The sequence below is a fragment of the Pantherophis guttatus genome, chromosome 1, assembly GCF_059756535.1.
Source record: "Pantherophis guttatus breed Tessera chromosome 1, ASM5975653v1, whole genome shotgun sequence".
Taxonomy (NCBI): Eukaryota; Metazoa; Chordata; class Lepidosauria; order Squamata; family Colubridae; genus Pantherophis; species Pantherophis guttatus.
The window spans coordinates 95,188,129-95,205,712 of NC_142063.1; the positions used below are offsets into that span (position 1 = coordinate 95,188,129).

The 17,584-nt window shown below is 40.0% G+C and overlaps 1 protein-coding gene across 1 annotated transcript in view; it reads left to right on the forward strand.

The window, feature by feature from the left end:
• The window catches only part of SPON1 (spondin 1), a 313,993-nt gene that overhangs the window by 244,424 nt on the left and 51,985 nt on the right, over positions 1-17,584 (forward strand). Inside the window, exon 7 of the mRNA XM_034417147.3 lies at positions 14,203-14,267. Within this exon, the coding sequence (XP_034273038.1) occupies positions 14,203-14,267 (65 nt within the window). The remainder of the gene's footprint in view (positions 1-14,202; positions 14,268-17,584) is intronic.

Sequence of the window (17,584 nt, forward strand, 5' to 3'; positions counted from 1 at the left end):
CCAAAGGTGGAAGTAGAGTAGAGCTCATTGTCTCCTAGACTTCTAGCCTGCTGCCATAAGTGTAATATCAAACTGACTGTCCAAACTGGTTTATGATTTGTTCATGAATGTGCTTTAAGTTATTGCTAGATATAAACACTATATATTATATAGAGAGAGATTTAATTTTTTTTTTAAAAAAGCTAACTTTTTTCTCTTTAAAGTAAGCACACTTATTCTAACACAATGAAAAAATACAAAAGCAGCTACATGCTACATATTTTATGTAGCAGAGACTTGAGGATTAATTAATTGAGATGTAGTGTTTAGAATAGAATACTTTATTAAATCTTCAGACTAATACACATGTCCTAAAATAAGAGAAGCCCTTTAAAAGTTAGAGACTTCTGTCAAGTTTATTGGATAGTCTATAGATTTTGTTTTCCTGATAAACCATTTTTAAAAATTTATTTGCCAAAGCCTTACTATTCTGGATTGTTCAACTCATTTTAAATGAATCTGGGGTATTTATATGAATCTGGGAATTGATGACTGAATGAGCTGGCCCAAGAGTGCATGTGTTAGGAAATTGCTCTTTTCCACTGGTTTTAAATGTATATAAAATCATGCCTCATGAAATTTTAAAGTTATGGGGTGGAAATTTTTAACAAATTCCCAGTTAGTTACTCTATAATTGTTGAATAACTTACTTACTTATGTGAGAAGTAACCATATTCCTTATAAAATATATTTAATTGTTAAGAATGTTTTTATACAGTTCTTAATTTTTGTAAATGGTTGTTCCAAGTAATTTTCTCTGGAAGACAATTTTAAGCACGGTTTTTATAGTTTGGAAAACTGCACGAGTAGCAATCACCTGCGCACAGCTGCTGATGCCCGTTTAGAATATTTCTGCTATAAATTCTGGGTTGAAAATAACGCTGTTAAGCTGATTTGTCACAAAAGCAATGAAAACTTGGAAAATGGCCAACTGATCACAAAATGTACAGCTGTAAAGTAAGCTTAATTAAAGTTGCTGGCTTTAAATAGAGATATTGCTCTCCCCTGCCTGGTGCTCTCTCCCAATCTGGGATCTATAAGGATATTTATGCAAAACAGACATACAGGAAGCAAAAACTCTGGGTTTTTTTACTGTGTTTAACAAACAGAGGTGGGTTTCAGCAGGTTCTGACCAGTTCTGGAGAACCTGTAGCGGAAATTTTGAGTAGTTCAGAGAACCGGTAGTAAAAATTCTGACTGGCCCCACCCCGATCTATTCTCTGCCTCCCAAGTCCCAGATGATTGGGACAAAATGGGGATTTTGCAGTAACTTCTCCTGGATTGGGGAGGGAATGAAGATTTTACAGTATCCTTCCCCTGCCACACTCACCAAGCCTCGCTCACCAAGCTACACCCACAGAACCAGTAGTAAAAAATTTTGAAACCCACCACTGTTAACAAACATGCATAGGATAATGTCACAAGAAGAATTAATCTTATTGAGAGTAAGATGGGTAAGATGCTTTTCATACTTTCTCTTTACAACTCCAAGTACCTCCTTTCCCAATCCAGACATCAGTTCCCAGTGTGTGGAACTGAACTGCTAGAATTCCCAAGCAGCATGGCTCTGTCTGTAAAATCTGGGAGTTGAAAGTTCCTAGGTTAGGAATAGTTGTTTTGGAGGTTTCACAAAGTATTTGGAACACATTTTTCAGAGAAGATAAGAGATTACAAGGGGGGGGGCAGGCGGAGAGGGAATTGGCAAAGTTTGCCCCTTCTCCATTTAATAAGCAGAAGGACTCCATTGATTTGATACTTCCTGGTACCAAAAACAGCCCTTCCACAGGGACAGGGAAAGAAAATCAGGCATACCAGGCATTTTCTTAGCATTTCTGCTGATAAATTATATTTGAAAGGTAGGATATCATGCCGCCTCCTCCAGTTCTAGTTGAGCTATTATATTACCGGTTGACCACGAATGTGTATTGCCTGAGCACTCAAGGTATTCATCCATTATTATTTTTTTTTACATTAACTGGAATAATTTATTGATCCAAATGCAGTTCTTCAGATTGTTTTACACATTTTTGAACAGAAAGGCCTAGCGTATATATATAAAACTGTATTCTTGTACATGATTATCTGAGAATACATTTCATCAAATGTATTCAAGGAGACTTACAAATCAGAACAGACAAGCACAGGATTTTATTACTTGTATGCATAATGTTTCATATTTGAAGTGCTTGACACACCCCATTCTGAATTCAAAGCACAAACAGCTTTCCACATCATGCTGAGGTATTCTGAACTCAAAGCGGACAATTTTGACCACAATATCTCTGTCCTGAGCTTGAAATAGAAATGTTTTGAATGTGACAAGTTTTGGAACACTTTCAATAAGAACTGAACTACCCATTTAAAATATTTGAGTTTGAAATGGGGGTTTCAGACCCCGAACATTTCAAATTTCAAATGTTTTGTTCTGCCCTAGACTTTACCGTATTTCTTATAAGACTTTGGGGAGTAAAACCATATTTGTCTGATACTAAGATAATACATATGATAACAGATCAGCCTCTCTAAGGAGTCTACTCTACACCAGAAATAGTTTAAGATTCTAAACTCTATACTATTGTTTTAATGTATTATGCATTGATTTTTGTCATGTACATCTCTATAAGTGTTGTACAATAGGCAAAAGAAGAAAGCAATATTTAATACTAATACAAATACTAATACATTACAATAATACAGAAGATGCACACTCAGCACCCACAAATCTTTTGTGGAAAAGCTCTGTCTTTATTAGCTTCCAAGATTATGGTGTAGGTGCTATTTTGATGCTGCGGGAAGCTGTTCCATACCATGGGGCCCACTACAGTAAAACATTGTCTACAAACCCTTCTCCCTTTAAATTCCTGATAATGATAAACAAGAGATTTTGTCAGGAACCCCATCCACAAGACAGTTTAATTCAATATCGAGACAGTAATGTTATATGGTTAATTTATAATGCTTTGGGCTATTAAATTCTGTAGCTATTGCAGCTTTGGGGTGAACTTTATTAGCAAGTATTTTAAGATGGGGTCTCTGAGATGTTTGAACTGCTTCACAGATCCCTTAACAGACTGATACTTTATTTAAAAGAGAAGGTTAAAATGCTCATATGTTTCTCAGCTGTCATTAGCTGAAATCTTCCATTCTTTCCCAAACTGAGAATTCTTACTATATACAGTAGGTCCAGGGAAAGGTACTTGAGGATGGAGTGTACCACCATTTCTGGTGTCATTTCCTTCCTCAAAGAATCAACAATCTCCCAAATTCAGCTAATCACATCCCCTCTGACAATCCAAAAAAGACAAGAGAGGCAAAGATCTAATCCAGCAATGGAAAAAGTCATATTAGAAGCAGCCTGTTTACTACATTAGCATTCACAAGCTGAGAGAATGGCCAGATAACACTGCAAGACATTGATCAATCAGCTTTACTTTTTGTCTTTCTCCAACAGTGCTCCACTCATTCCTTCTCTTGGAGATCCTCAGTAAACCAAATATATCAGTAATACGTACCAGCTTTGATCATTCATCCATATCTAGATTATGGATTAATGTTGTCAACAGACCTGTTGCTTATATCTACAGCTTGGAACCAAAATCTTGTCTTAATATAATTTTTCCTAGAGACAGACTCAATCAAAGTCACTTAAAGATGCCTCATGTACTTATTATATGTTTATTTTTAAACTCTCTTGAATGTTTTCTACTTTCTGGGCAGTCCCTAACAAAGTTTTTGCACTTTGATAAAAGTCAGAATGTGGACCTTGATAAGATGAAAAATTAATGTAAGTGGTATCTAATGAGAGAGAAAAAAAAAAGTTCCTTATTTACCAGGATTTTTTAAAATGCAAAAAATGTATATTCTGAATGATTGAGTTGCCATAAGAGTAGTTCAGTTCCTGAAGAAATATATATCACTGTATAAATATTGATTTCTCCCCAAACAGATCTATAATCACCAGTTATGATGAAGGATGGTTTTCTCAAGTGCCACTATTTTCAAAATGTCAGGTTATAAAAGCATCTCTAACCTGTCTGAGAAAATCATTGTTATATAAATAAAGTTGTCCAGGGAACATGTGCTTGTTTTGCAAATGGTAAGGAGCTGGCACACACATTAATTTGAAATAATCTGTTGCTCTCCCACTCACTGCAGGGAGTAGCATCTGTCTAACTTTGTCAGGCTCAAAACTAAATAATGTCAGAGTAGGTTGAGATACCATCAAATACTAACTTCAGGTTAGTAGACTAAAGTAAAAAGTAAAAAGAAACCTAAAAGAGGGCAAGGAAATAAGTTGAACATGTCTTTTTAGTCAACAAAAATTGAGTACTATATGAAGGAGATTTTGCTTTTTTTACCTTGTAAAAGGTAAGTATGTGACACACACATAGAGGTAAAATCTACTTATATTACACCTTATGAAAGTTAAAACAAGACAGGCAGAAGACTTGGACAATATATCTCTGTTTTAATGTACCATTAGAGATGCAAATAACTTGATCTCTACCACACCAGAGCAAAATAAAACACTTCCAAACATCTGGAGAATGTGAGGAGGATATCTTACAGGGGCCTCCTTCCATCTTGAACTTTTGACTTTCAAACATCCACATTCAGTCTAGCACAGTAAACCATGCAACAAATACAAGAGATTTCAGCTGAAACTGAACTTTCAGAATGAAGTGGTGGAACTTGGATTCATCTAGTTCAGAAATAAAAGTGAACTAGCAGAGCAACAGTTCAAGAATTTAAGGTACCCACAACTACTTCAAATCTCATCGGTGCCAGCAAGTGCAGCCAAGATCATGGCAATTTTGCAATTTTGAAACTATCAAAGTTGGCAAACAAGCTAACAGTAAACAGCCTAAATAAGGAACTACCAAGACCACTTCCACCAACTCTGACAAGGCAAGCCACCAATGTATAAAAATAAAAGCAAACCATACCCCCTTCAAGCAGTGATGATGTTACCTAGTTTGGCAATGAAACGTCTGCAAAAAAACCACCAATCTTAGATAGCTCTAAGGATCCCACAGTTCAATCCTAAAATACAAATAGTATTTACTATCAGTAACAACAGTACTTAGACATGTCCCTGCCATTTTCTTCTCATCAGTATGGAAGTGATTTGCTAGGGCTTCTTCAAAAATGTTTATTGCAGATTACAAGGCTACTTTAGCATCCTTAGGAGTTGGTCTGGATGGAATGTGTTAATCAAAGAATGAGAACTCAAGAATGTTAGCTAGTTCTTGAACAGTGGTGTGTACTGGAAGAAAGATTAAAGATTATAACACAAGAATTGCAACAAGTACCTTGCTTTTTCCCAAGTGATGCCCTTGACACATTTGTATGTTATTATTTATCAAGTGTTGTTTTTGTGTTTAGGGAGGAGAGGTTACTACCTAGTATTGATGACCAGATCATAGTAGTAGCCAGACATTCTTAAATCACAAATATATGATTTAATACAGGTACAAGAAGAGTAAAATGCACATTTTCTATTTACCCCCACTTGTGGATATCAGTATTTTTAATGCAACCAAGGTTCTTTCACTTTCTTGCATTTTATTTATTTAATTTGTTTATTTATTTATTGGATAAAATAATAAAATGTCTACCCTAAAAACAAATAGAACATAATAAATCAGTACTAACTTGGACAAACTGTCATCTCATAACTCGAAAGCTTTCCAGAAAAGCTTAATTTTTAATAGCTAATGGAAAGGCAACAGCATAGGTGCAGATCAACTTCCTGAGGGAAGACTGTTCCAAACTCTGGGTACATCAATGCAAAATAGTTCCTAACAGTTTCTATTCTCTCACTTCAGAGAATGAGAGGCCACCAGCAGATTTATTGGATAGGTTAAGACAAGCTGGAGACCACAGGTAGAGTTTTAAAGGCCAAATCTATTGCTTTGAATTGCACTTGGAAGCAAATAGGGAGCCAGGGCAGAGTCTGGAGTAGAAATATTAAATGCCCATGCCAGTGTAAACTATACTGAAGCTTCATAGTCCAAGTGGGTGACAATAAGAACATGAATTGCAGTCACAACATCCTTGCATTCCAGGCAAGGTGGCAACTGGTATAACAGCCAAAGCTGGGCAGAGTCCTTCAGCTCACCTTCCTGAAGCTATGAATCCAGGAGGACCTTTCTCTTATACTGGTGGAGAGACATAAATCAAAGTAGTACCCAAAGTGAAAATGTGATTTACATATTTATTTATTTTTTTAAAAAAAATGGGAGTGGAACTAAAAGTAATCATTAATAGGATCTTCCTTAGATGACTAAACTTCTGGTATCTCCTAGGAGACATCAAGAGATTGCATTTGCCTTGTATACAAATATTACAAATTATTGAGCATGTTTTATGTATATAGTAATATCTGTATACATGTACACATACATGTGTGTGAGTATTCCACTGAAGTAGCTGTTCGCTTGTTCTTTCTAATGTCAAATTCAGTCATAGTCCAAATAATTTCTAAATACATCTGAAATAATTGTCTTATTCTGAGCGTCAGAAAACCATTTCCTTTTATGACGGTAATTTTTTTCCCCTTCCTATTCCATTCCTGTTTCCTTATGATTGTGTTTGGCAAAACAGAAGGGACAGATATGGCAATCCAAATGGTGAGAATAGCAGTAGCAGTTAGACTTATATACCACTTTACAGTGCTTTACAGCCCTCTCTAAGCCGTTTACAGAGTCAGCATATAGCCCCCAACAATTTGGGTCCTCATTTTACCCACCTCGGAAGGATGAAAGGCTGAGTCAACCATGAGCCTGGTGAGATTTGAGCCTGGTGAGATTTGAACATCCAAATTGCAGGCAGCTGGCAGTAAGCAGAAGTAGCCTGTAGTACTGCACTATAACCACTGTGCCACCACGGAATAAAGTGTTTACTCTTTGGATTCTCATCTGTCTCACTACCATACTGATACATAATGTTGCCACACCCAAAGCCATTCATCTATGAGAGCTGGAGGTCTCTTAACAACTCCTGCAATGCATTGGTCTGTAGGCCTGAATGCCCTCTTAGACCATGTATCAGTGAGCAAATACACCTGGATAGCCATTAGGGAAAAAGAGGAAGCCTATACCTGTGAATCTTCCAACATAATCCAAGGGAGGATTTACTGAGAATCTGACTGCAAAGTCATTGATTACTTTACCAAGTTGACTGTTTTAGGAAGAAAGCGGCCATCTCAGATGTTATTTTGGAAAGGCTAAGAAAGTGAGACATTCTCCTACATTCTTACTTAAACTGACCACGCTATGTATTGAACATATATACTATAGCTGTGTTAACCCTGCTAAAGAGAAACTAACCTTTAGATGACCCTAACTGTTAACTCCAACTGTTTTGAAGGGAAACTTAGAACATATTTGGGTGGGCTTTTTCAAGGATAATGATTGGTTAAGGCCTTATGGGCCTAGAGTATAAATTACAGGTATTTGCCTGCAGTTCCTCAGTTCCAATTTTGAGTCAATACATGCTGTTGTAGATGTCTGTTTCTTACCTACTGAAGCCCACTACACAATACTTTCAACAATTTGATTCCAAGCAGGAGCAGGCAGGTTTCTCTGACATTTCTAACTTGTCAGTATAAGAGCTTACTTTGCCTTCCCTTTCCTGTCTACTTATAATGCCTAGCAGCAGAAACTGATGTCATTCAAACAGTATTCTTCAAAGGATGGGCACTTCATTTTTATTAAGATTAATTATTTGAGGTTGATAACTCAGAAAATATAGAATAAATCTGAATACCAGGAAGAACTAAATAAGCTTCCTGAGTCACCAGTGCTGCACATTATACTTTCTCCTCCACTTCTTCGAGAGCTTTGCTTGGTGAAAGAAATAAGGAGAAAACCAAAGCAGCCTCTTGTAAGAAATGGATTTCGTTAAACTGGAGCATATGTGAATTAGAGCTGCATTAGAATCATTATAGTCAAGAATATGACTCACTTTGAAAGAGCAGCTCGGTTGGAGCTGCCAGTTACATGTAATGAATGGTCTGTGTGGTCATCTAATCAGAGAGAAGTTTTGTTTTCTTTTAAAGTAGCAGAAATCTTGGGAGTAGGTTGTGAATAGCATATCCTCCTCAACAATTTACTCAGAAAGAATCCTTGGGGAGAAAAGAAAAAAACTCTAAGAAATATTTGATATATGTTTCAGTTCATTGGAATTTTGCTTTAAAATGGTCTGGTGGCTTTGTTTGAGCTTCATTACATTACATATAACTTCAGAACTGCTGATACAGGGTTCTGGGAAGGAGCAGAGATAAAATTGCTCTCTATTTTTACAGTTAAGAGAAACAACTATATGTCTGTTATTTATTATGCTTTCTTAACAATGGTTTCTTGTAAATAACCAGTATCTTTCATACCGCTCTTAGTTCTACTGGCAAAAATATCAGTATTAGTGTGGCACATATTCGATTGTTTCTATAAATCCTTACAAGGAAGCTTTCTAGAGTTTTTGCTTTTCTCCCTTTTTGAGGGAGCATATATACCCGTGTTGGCGAACCTATGGCATGCGTGCTGGAAGTGGCACACGGAGCCATTTCTCCACGCACGTGGAGCCATCGCCCGTTGTTTTTCCGGGTTCCGCTATGGCGGTCATCTGGTTTTCATGTGCACGGGCATGCCGGAAATTGGAAGAGCAGCCGTTCATTGCACATGCGCACTCCAGGAAAATGATCTTCCTGTTTCCAGAGTGCGTATATGCACCGGCCAGCTGGTCTGATTTCTGGTGTGCATGCCCACACAAAGACCAGCAATTGGCATGCGTGCCAAAAGAGGGAATCCCGGCGGTCACTTCCTAAGGGAGCAGAGCAAGGTATGCCAGGGATTCCCTCCCTCCCTCCCCGCGCAAGCTACTTGCGCAGTCCCAGGCAGTCCAGACCACCGGTGGACCAGCAGCCTTTTGCCCATGCTGCTCCCCCAGTCAGAAGGGGGTGCGGGGAAACACGCGAGGAGGCCGTAGTTGCTGCCAGCTGGGCCCGCCCGCCTTCTCCAGTTGGCGGGTGGCTGAGGCTTGCAATGAATGGCACAAGCAGGACTGCAGCTCCGCCCCAGGGCTGTAAATGCGCCTTGCGGGAGCGGAGGCTTGTGAGAGTCGAACCCTCCTGCCTGCCTTACGATGGGCCTTTCCAAGGCAGGGCTGGGCTCTCCAACCTTGGCAACTCTGGGAGTTCTCAAAGTCCACAAATCTTAAGGTTGCCAAAGTTGGAGAGCCCTGTTCCAAAGGGCGCCTGCAACCCGAGACTGAAGGAGCTAGAGTTGTGGCTGTGCCGGCCGGCCCGTCCCCCCCACCCCATTCGGCTCCCTTTCCCCCAGCTGCCCCCTCCTGCCATCGGGCTCGGTGCCTGCAATCGCCACAAGTGGGAATTATCCGCACTGCCAGCGGATCCCGGGTTTTCTCCGCGCTGCATTCTGAGGGACTCAGCAAGGGAGTGCCAGGACCCCGGCTGTGCTGCGCTCTCCCCCAAGGCAGCCGCAGCTGGACTGCTGCCCGGCCCGGTGAGCAGAGAGTGAAGGGGTGGCATCTCCGGCCGGCCCAGCACCAGCTCTCTGCTTGGAGGACCCGCTGCCAGCTTTAGGAATGAGCCGAGCTGCCCTGGGAGGAGCGGCCGCAAACTGGCGCTGTGCTCTTGGCCTCCGACTGAGGGAGTCAGCCCTCTCCATGGGGAAACCCACAGCAACACGCAGGGAGAGGCAGCCTGGTGCGAGGCAGCGATCCCGAGGCTGGACTCAAAGCTTGCCAGCCTTTTGGGGAAAGTGGAGCTCCGGTTCCCGGCTGCGGCTGCTGGTTGGGGGGCTTGGGCCCTGAGCAACGGCAGCTCCTGGCCTCACTGGCATAGGGCAGAGGGAGCGCGGGGGAGTTTGCAAGGGCCGCTCAGAGGGACCTTTGGGGAGGTTTCAGCAGCTGGAGATTGAATGAAAAAATCTGGAGAAGCTAATAAACTAAACACTTGAACTGATACAGAATTTTCAGGCGGCAGCATGGGCTGGGACCAGCCGCCACCTGAATTGCAATGCACTTATCCCGCAGCTTGTATAAACTGCTCCCACCCCTTTCAAAATAGCCACCCAGCGCTTCCCTTGGGCGCTCAACTGGAGAAGGCGGGCGGGCCCGGCTGGCAGCAACCACAGCCTCCTCACATGTTCCCCACACCCCTTTCTGACTGGGGGAGCATCATGGACAAAAGGCCTCTGCTGGGATGGGTGAATGGGCTGCTGGCAAGTTGGCAGGCAGGGCAGAGAGTGCTGCTGCCGGCTTGGGAACAGCTGTCTCGCCAGGGTAACTGGTTGTCCTTCGGTAATTGGTGCACCGGCCCTCTTGGAAAAAGTGGGGGAGCATGCATGGCGGGCGCACACATGCGCAGTGGGGATTGCATGTGCTCATGTGCAGTGTGATGCATGCAAATTAGGAGTCATGTGCGCATGCGCAAATGGGGGCACCCATTGCATTATGGGTGCTGGCACGCAAGAGCGCGCGAGGGCTTGCGCGCTCGGACTTTTGGCACGCAACGCCAAAAAGGTTCGCCATCACTGATATATACGCTCAAAAAAAGAGAGCAAAATAACTTATTTGATTGACTGGTTGTTCTCACCAGGAGGATAGCAATAGCAATAGCACTTAGACTTATATACTCCTTTACAGTGCTTTCCAGCCCTCTCTAAGCAGTTTACAGAGTCAGCATATTGCCCCAAACAATTTGGGTCCTTGTTTTATCCACCTTGGAAGGATGGAAGGCTGAGTCAACCTTGAATGAAGAATGGGGGGTTGTTGCTTGTATATATTAGATATAGACATAGACATAGACATAGACAGATATAGAGGGATGCGGTGGCTCAGTGGCTAAGATGCTGAGCTTGTCAATCGAAAGGTCGGCAGTTCAGTGTTTCGAATCCCTAGTGCCATATAACAGAGTGAGCTCCCGTTACTTGTCCCAACTTCTGCCAAGCTAGCAGTTCAAAAGCACATAAAAAATGCAAGTAGAAAAATAGGGACCACCTTTGGTGGGAAGGTAACAGTGTTCCGTGCACCTTTGTTGTTTAGTCATGCCAGCCACATGACCACAGAGATGTCTTTGGACAGCGCTGGCTCTTTGGCTTTGAAACAGAGATGAGCACTGCCCCCTAGAGCGGGAATGACTAGCATGTATGTGCGAGGGGAACTTTTACCCTTACCTTTTTATAGATAGATATAGATAGATATAGTTTTTATCTTTGAAAGCCACCTGGATTCACTGTAAGTGGATTGGGCGGCCCTATAAATTTTCTTAAATAGAATAAAATAATAAAATAAACAAAACAACAGCCCTCTCATTATTACACAGTGTCCCTGACACATCCCCTATGCAGAGATACAGGAGAAACTAGTCTCTGCATATTATAAAAATGTTGTGCTTATAATTTGGTATGTGCTAACATTCCAATGGCAGCTAAGCCATTGTGGTGGGTATGGAATCTGTTGGAGCTTGTCCACCAGAAAAAAAAAAATATCTTTTTGTCATGGATGCCCAAAAGATTGAACACAGCATTTAATTTCTAAATGTTCTTATTGTTGTGGCTCTGTTACCTGAGCCTGTGTCATCGGCAGGAGAGGACTCCGAGAGTGAAGGAGAGGAGTTGGCAAGGCCTCCATCTCCAGGACCCTCCTGTCTGGCAATGCCTTTGGTGTCCGCCAAAGGGCAAGAGATAGGGCCAGGGCCAAGCACGTCCACGCAGCCACAGGTGGACAGTGATGAGGGTAATGAGTCTTGGCTGGATCCCCGGCAGCGTCGCAGAGATAAGCGTGCACAACAGAAGAAAAGGTGTGCCAAAGATTAGGCTGAGTCACTGGACCACACCCCACAGGATATAAATGGGTGAGGTGGCCATTCAGACTCTGTGATGGACAAAACTAACTACTATCGAGTCACATTGCATCTTTGGAAACAACATTATCGGCCTTGGATTTATTTTACGAACTGGACAATTCTTGACTCTGGGTATTTTGTTTATTGAGTAAAAGTTCTTGGCAAGGGTTGCTGCCAAGCGTCTTATCGGAAGAATTGGTTGTCTGCCAGTTTATTTAACTCCCGGCTATCTGTTTGTGTGCGTGTGTGGGACGGGGACAGAACACTTATGTGTTCAGATCTGTGTGTTATGCAAGAAGCAACAGAACACTGTCCTTGTTTCTACACTGGTACATAAGGAAGTCCTGTGCTGGTTCTAATTCAGTAAATAAATATATATCACACTGTCCACATGAAGAGCATATCAAACCAATCTGTGCAAAATGACCCTCCCCCTCCCCCACTGCTTTCATAATGTTGCTTTTATGGTGAATCAGTGAACAAGGAGTTCAGGCAGTTACTACTTAACTAGGACAGTTTTTTCGCTAACTATTGTATCTTTCCTAGAATGCTTCTCAGTTGCCTCTTTAAGTGGCAACCCAAATTATTTAGAAAAAAAAATGAATTTGGCAAATAGATTAACTTATTTATTTCAAATATTCAGTTTCCCTTCTTATCAATACCAATATGGTTTCAACCAATTATGCATCAGTTTGTGACTTATGTTGGGTTTGTTTTTAATATAAGTAGAAACTTGTGGATTTTGATATGAATTTTTCCCTAATATTTATTTTGGGATGCATTTTTCCCTGATGTATACATTTTTAGAGGCAACCTCCCTTAATACAACTTTTTTCTGTGTAATGTTTTTCATCAGTATGAATGTGTGTGTGTGTATCCTAACATGCATGTTTGTGCATTGCAAATATAGGTTTGGAAGCATGCCTGGGCTTTGGTTCTGCCTTAGTTAACAATATGTACTGGTAAAAAGTCATGTGAAACTTCAAGCTAAACTTCTTTATCCCCATCTCTAAAAAAGTTAAAAAGATTTTTTTTAAAATACTATGCAAATAAGCACAATGGAGACCTTTAGAGAGGCACCAAGAATATGATATTTTGTAAGGGAAAACAATGTTATTGGGGGGGGGGAAGCAATATTGCTTCCCCCCCCAAATAACAATATTACAATTGCTTGACAATATTACAATTATATATAACTCTAATTTTATTCCAGCCTTAAAGAGATTCCCAGCACTAACCTATTGTCCATGTTTTCACAATTGTTGTGCATCCGTGTTGAAGGCATGGGGACTAGGCAGTAGGAACTCCTATATTTATGATGGACTATTGCCTTCATATGCTGCATAGATTATATTTTATATCTTTCCTTGGCTAACTTTTGAAAGTTGTGGACTAATTTGCAGTCAGCAATATGACACCAATGGGCTCCAAAGTCCTATAATACCAGTAGCTGTTTTTTGCCAATCCCGCAAATTAAATACAATTTATATTAACGTGCTTAACTTAAAATAACTAAGTTCAGCTGCTCTCAAGAGATTTGGGGAGAGCAGATCAATACTGTCATAATGGGTTAGGGAGAGGAGCTGTCAGATATGAGATGTCCATATTTTTCCACTTTTAGTTGAAAAAAAACAACCCCTGTGCCAAAATGCAACCTTATGCAAGAATGCCTGACACTTGAAAAAATTGCTATATTCAGAGCAGAGTGTACAGTGTGTGTCGACTCCAAAAGTTTCATTTCTTTCTCCTAAAATACAGTTTCACAAAATACGTTTACAGATTGCAAATGTGTTGCTATGTGTTTCATTGTCACGGTAAACATTTTCTCAGTGGGAGATTCATATTCTCCTCACTGTGAAATAATCCTTGCGGAAATTACCGTAGGAAGTCAATTCCAATGTAACCTCCTGATGTGCACTTGCATATCACAAGATTAATTCAAAACATGACTTGTCAACTAAGAAACCTTATGTCAGATGTATTGCTTGCTGCCAGGACAAACAGGAAGATTGATTGATTGATTGATTGATTGATTGATTGATTGATTGATTGATTGATATAATTTATATAACCACCCATTTTCCCCTAAGGTGACTCTGGGCGTCGCATAAGTTGACTTCCTGAAAAAGAAAAAGCAAGAGCTGTATCTCTCTTCATGGAAATTATTGAGGAGACATTTGAAATCAAGTGCCTTTTCTGCTGATTACTGCAGAAATCACTGCAGAAATGTTATTCACCATAATAGTGTTCAAACATAATTTTCTTTATTGATCTGCATTGCTTTTCTTTTACAGAGTGATGAGGTTTTGACTGTCATCAAAGCAAAAGCACAGTGGCCTGCCTGGCAACCACTAAATGTGTAAGTAGGGAAGGGAGACAACCTCCCAAAATACTTTTTGATCATTGTCCTGTGACTGATTGCTGTAAACATCATGCCATCCACAAAAGTTTCTCTCTTTCTCAGATAAAAATGTGTTGATAAATGAACCTTCCAATCCATAACTCTGTCTAACAATATTTGTGGGAGACCAAGTTATGGGAGGGTACTGGGTTAGGTGTTAGTAAAGCAGTAATAAATCTAGATATATATTTCCCATTGTCTTGATCTTTTCTTGAGGACAAAGGATATCTCTAACAGTTAATATGGTTCCTGTTTGCTTACAAGTAACCCAAATTTAATTTGATGGAAAATGAAAAATTAAGCTAGTTTGAATCAGGACTGCCTTGGAAACTCCAGTTATGAGTAAAAATAGACTCCAATGGAAGAGAATAGATGTAGTTCAGAGTTGAACTGTGAGGTCCTTGATGCTCTCTGAGCTTGGCTGTTTGTTTCCAGATGTTTCATTTTCTAACAAGATTGCATCATCAGTGCGAGTGAGGGTGTAGTTGCCCCCATCTTGACCTGGTAGGAGTGTGGTTTTCTCTTTAGTAGTTTCTGGATTAGGAGTGTTCTCATCTTTTTTGTTTCCTTCTAATTCAAAACTGGAAATTCCTGGAAGCTTGGAATTTAGATGAATCAGCCATCAACAGACACATAGAAATAAACTATATTTACACACCATTGAAAAGAGACAATAAAAAAGCTAAGAAGGAAACGCACTACCTGCAAGCAAACAACCAAGGTCAGAGAGCATCAAGGACTCCACCAAAATAGGAGTCTCCCATTCCTTAAAAAGCTACAGTTCCTTATATTAATGTATAACATGGCACATTCCATTTAAGAAAGGCAAGCAGGTTGTTAAAATATGACAATTTCTTATAACAACAAAAGAACAATATTACTCTTTCCTCATAACTTCAAAGAACTATTGCCCTAGACTCAATTGAATTCATTACTGGCTGCATCTTTCAAGGTTCTTATTTGTTCTCTATGTTTTATGTCTGCTCCATCACTTCTGGAGCTTTAGAACCTTATAAATTGAAGCTCCCTCCAGGAGAACCCGAGATCCATAATTTAGGGTTGGTAACTTAAATGAGAGCACCAATTAAAACATTTCAGTCACTTGTCTTATTTTGGAACTCTATGTTTTTCTCTAAAAAATTTCTTTTAAATAAAAATAATAATATGCAAACTTTCTAGAGTATTTGTCTATATAGGATACACCAAGATTTTATTTGAGGATTTCCAATAAATTTATCTCTAGCCTAGAATGTCTGCTTGGTTGAAACTTTTTGCACTGCCTTTTTATCTGCTACTTTTATCATAATGTGTATTGCTTTATACTATGCCACAGATTTTCCTTTCCTCTCTCTAGAGTTGCTTGACTGAGTCTTTTGTTCAAACTTCTTTTCAAAATAGGCATTTATAACATATTTTTGTCAACACTTTCAACATTTCAAGGCAATGTGTGATTTGGTCAAGCATACAGTGTATGTTCTTTGGCATTTCATGCTCTCTCGTGGTTTTGCTTATGCTGCACAGCACTTTTTTGTAAATTGTTCTGTCCATACCGTGCCTGTGTGGAAATTGTCTTTTTCAAGGGTGTCATTCCTACAGCTTTGTAAAATAGGATTTGAAAACTCATTCACATTTTTTACGTTCACTTTCTCTGACCTTATTTACCAGGTTGTTTCATCAGTGAATCTTTAAAAACAATACATATGTACTCCTCAAAAAACATTATGCACTTCAATACAATTAATAATAATTAAGCAAGTTAATTTGTTGCTTCTCAAATGCCCATGATGTTTGTAGAAGTGTTGTTAAATTATATTTCATCTAATTGAAGACAATAAAAGATCCAATATTCAGTTATTCAACTTTCAGACTACTGTCAAGGCACATCTGTATACTGTTTTTTAAGAACTGGATTTGCTTATAAAAATTTCAGTTCCCTGGAGTTTTCATTTGCAACTAATTTCATAACCACAGTTGTATATCCAAAACGGGCTCAATCTGCTCGAACAAAACTTGCTTTCTGGTTTTGCCCCTGGAGTATCATAGCAAAATTTAAATAAACTCTTATCAAGTCATTTGTTCACAGTAATACACAAGTGACTATAGACACAGATGGGATTGTAAATGGGAGAAAACTGTAAATGTGCCCTGCTAGCAGCTGCTGATATCTTTCTAGAAATATCCATTCAGGACAATTGTTTCCCAGGACTTTGTGAGAATGAACCCCCCCCACTCCACCTTCCCACCCACCCACCCACCCCAAAAAAAGTCTGAAAGAGCAGAATCTCCAAAATAAGGAGTGGTGGTGCTTATTGGTTCACCCTTGTCAAGATATTTTTATAAAATATTTCTGTGCTCTTTTCTTAAATAGTCATTGGTTTGATCTTCGTGTAATACATCATGCTTGTATACATTCTGCTAAAGGTCTGTTTAAAGTGTGAGGGAAAGCCATAAGAGCAGGTGTTCCATGAAGGCTTGGGAATGCCCTCAGAGAACTCTTAATGTGAAAAGAAGAGGGAGTTGACAAATTCAGAATAGGATAGTAATTTTCTCCATATAATAATGAAGCTTCAGTCATTTTTTCTAGCCCCATTTCTATATCATTTGAGTCAGTGGTGGGTTGCCCCTGGTTCAGACCGGTTCGCAAGAACCGGTAGTAAAACCGGCAGGAGGCCCCACCCACTGCCCCAGAGGTCATCATTGGCGATCTGCGCATGCGCGATCCCATTGCGAACCGGTAGTAAAGGTAAGTAGAACCAACCCCTGATTTGAGTGCAATTTGACACTCAAAGATCTCCCAAGGCCTCAAAGATAGGCCTTGAAAGTCGCTTGTTGCTGCTTCATGACAGGGCATGGAGTTACACATTTATCATCCTCTTTTTAGATGCAACGCCTTCTCTCTCTCCACACTAGGCCCATTCGAGGCAGCCCTGCTTACCAGGCATTTTGCACAATAGAGTCGTCACTGTTTGCTCCCTTGTAAGGATGCAGTTGGTTTAATTGAGGTCATGATGTGCTGATATAATAGTCACCATGACCTGGGGCCGTTAAAGAACTGCCAAGTGCGGAAGAAGCTTCAGAAACAAAAGAGAAACAGCATGTTTCTTTTTTGCCCTGCTTTTTAGAAGCAGGATGACCATGTCATTTTGTGACTCAACTTTAAAAAATTGCTTTGCTTCAAAGCCTCATTGAAATAAAACGTCCCTTCACAATGTTGCATGTTGTAAGCATTTATGCCCCAAGTGCAATAGATCAACCTACCTGTTGAAATCTAGGTT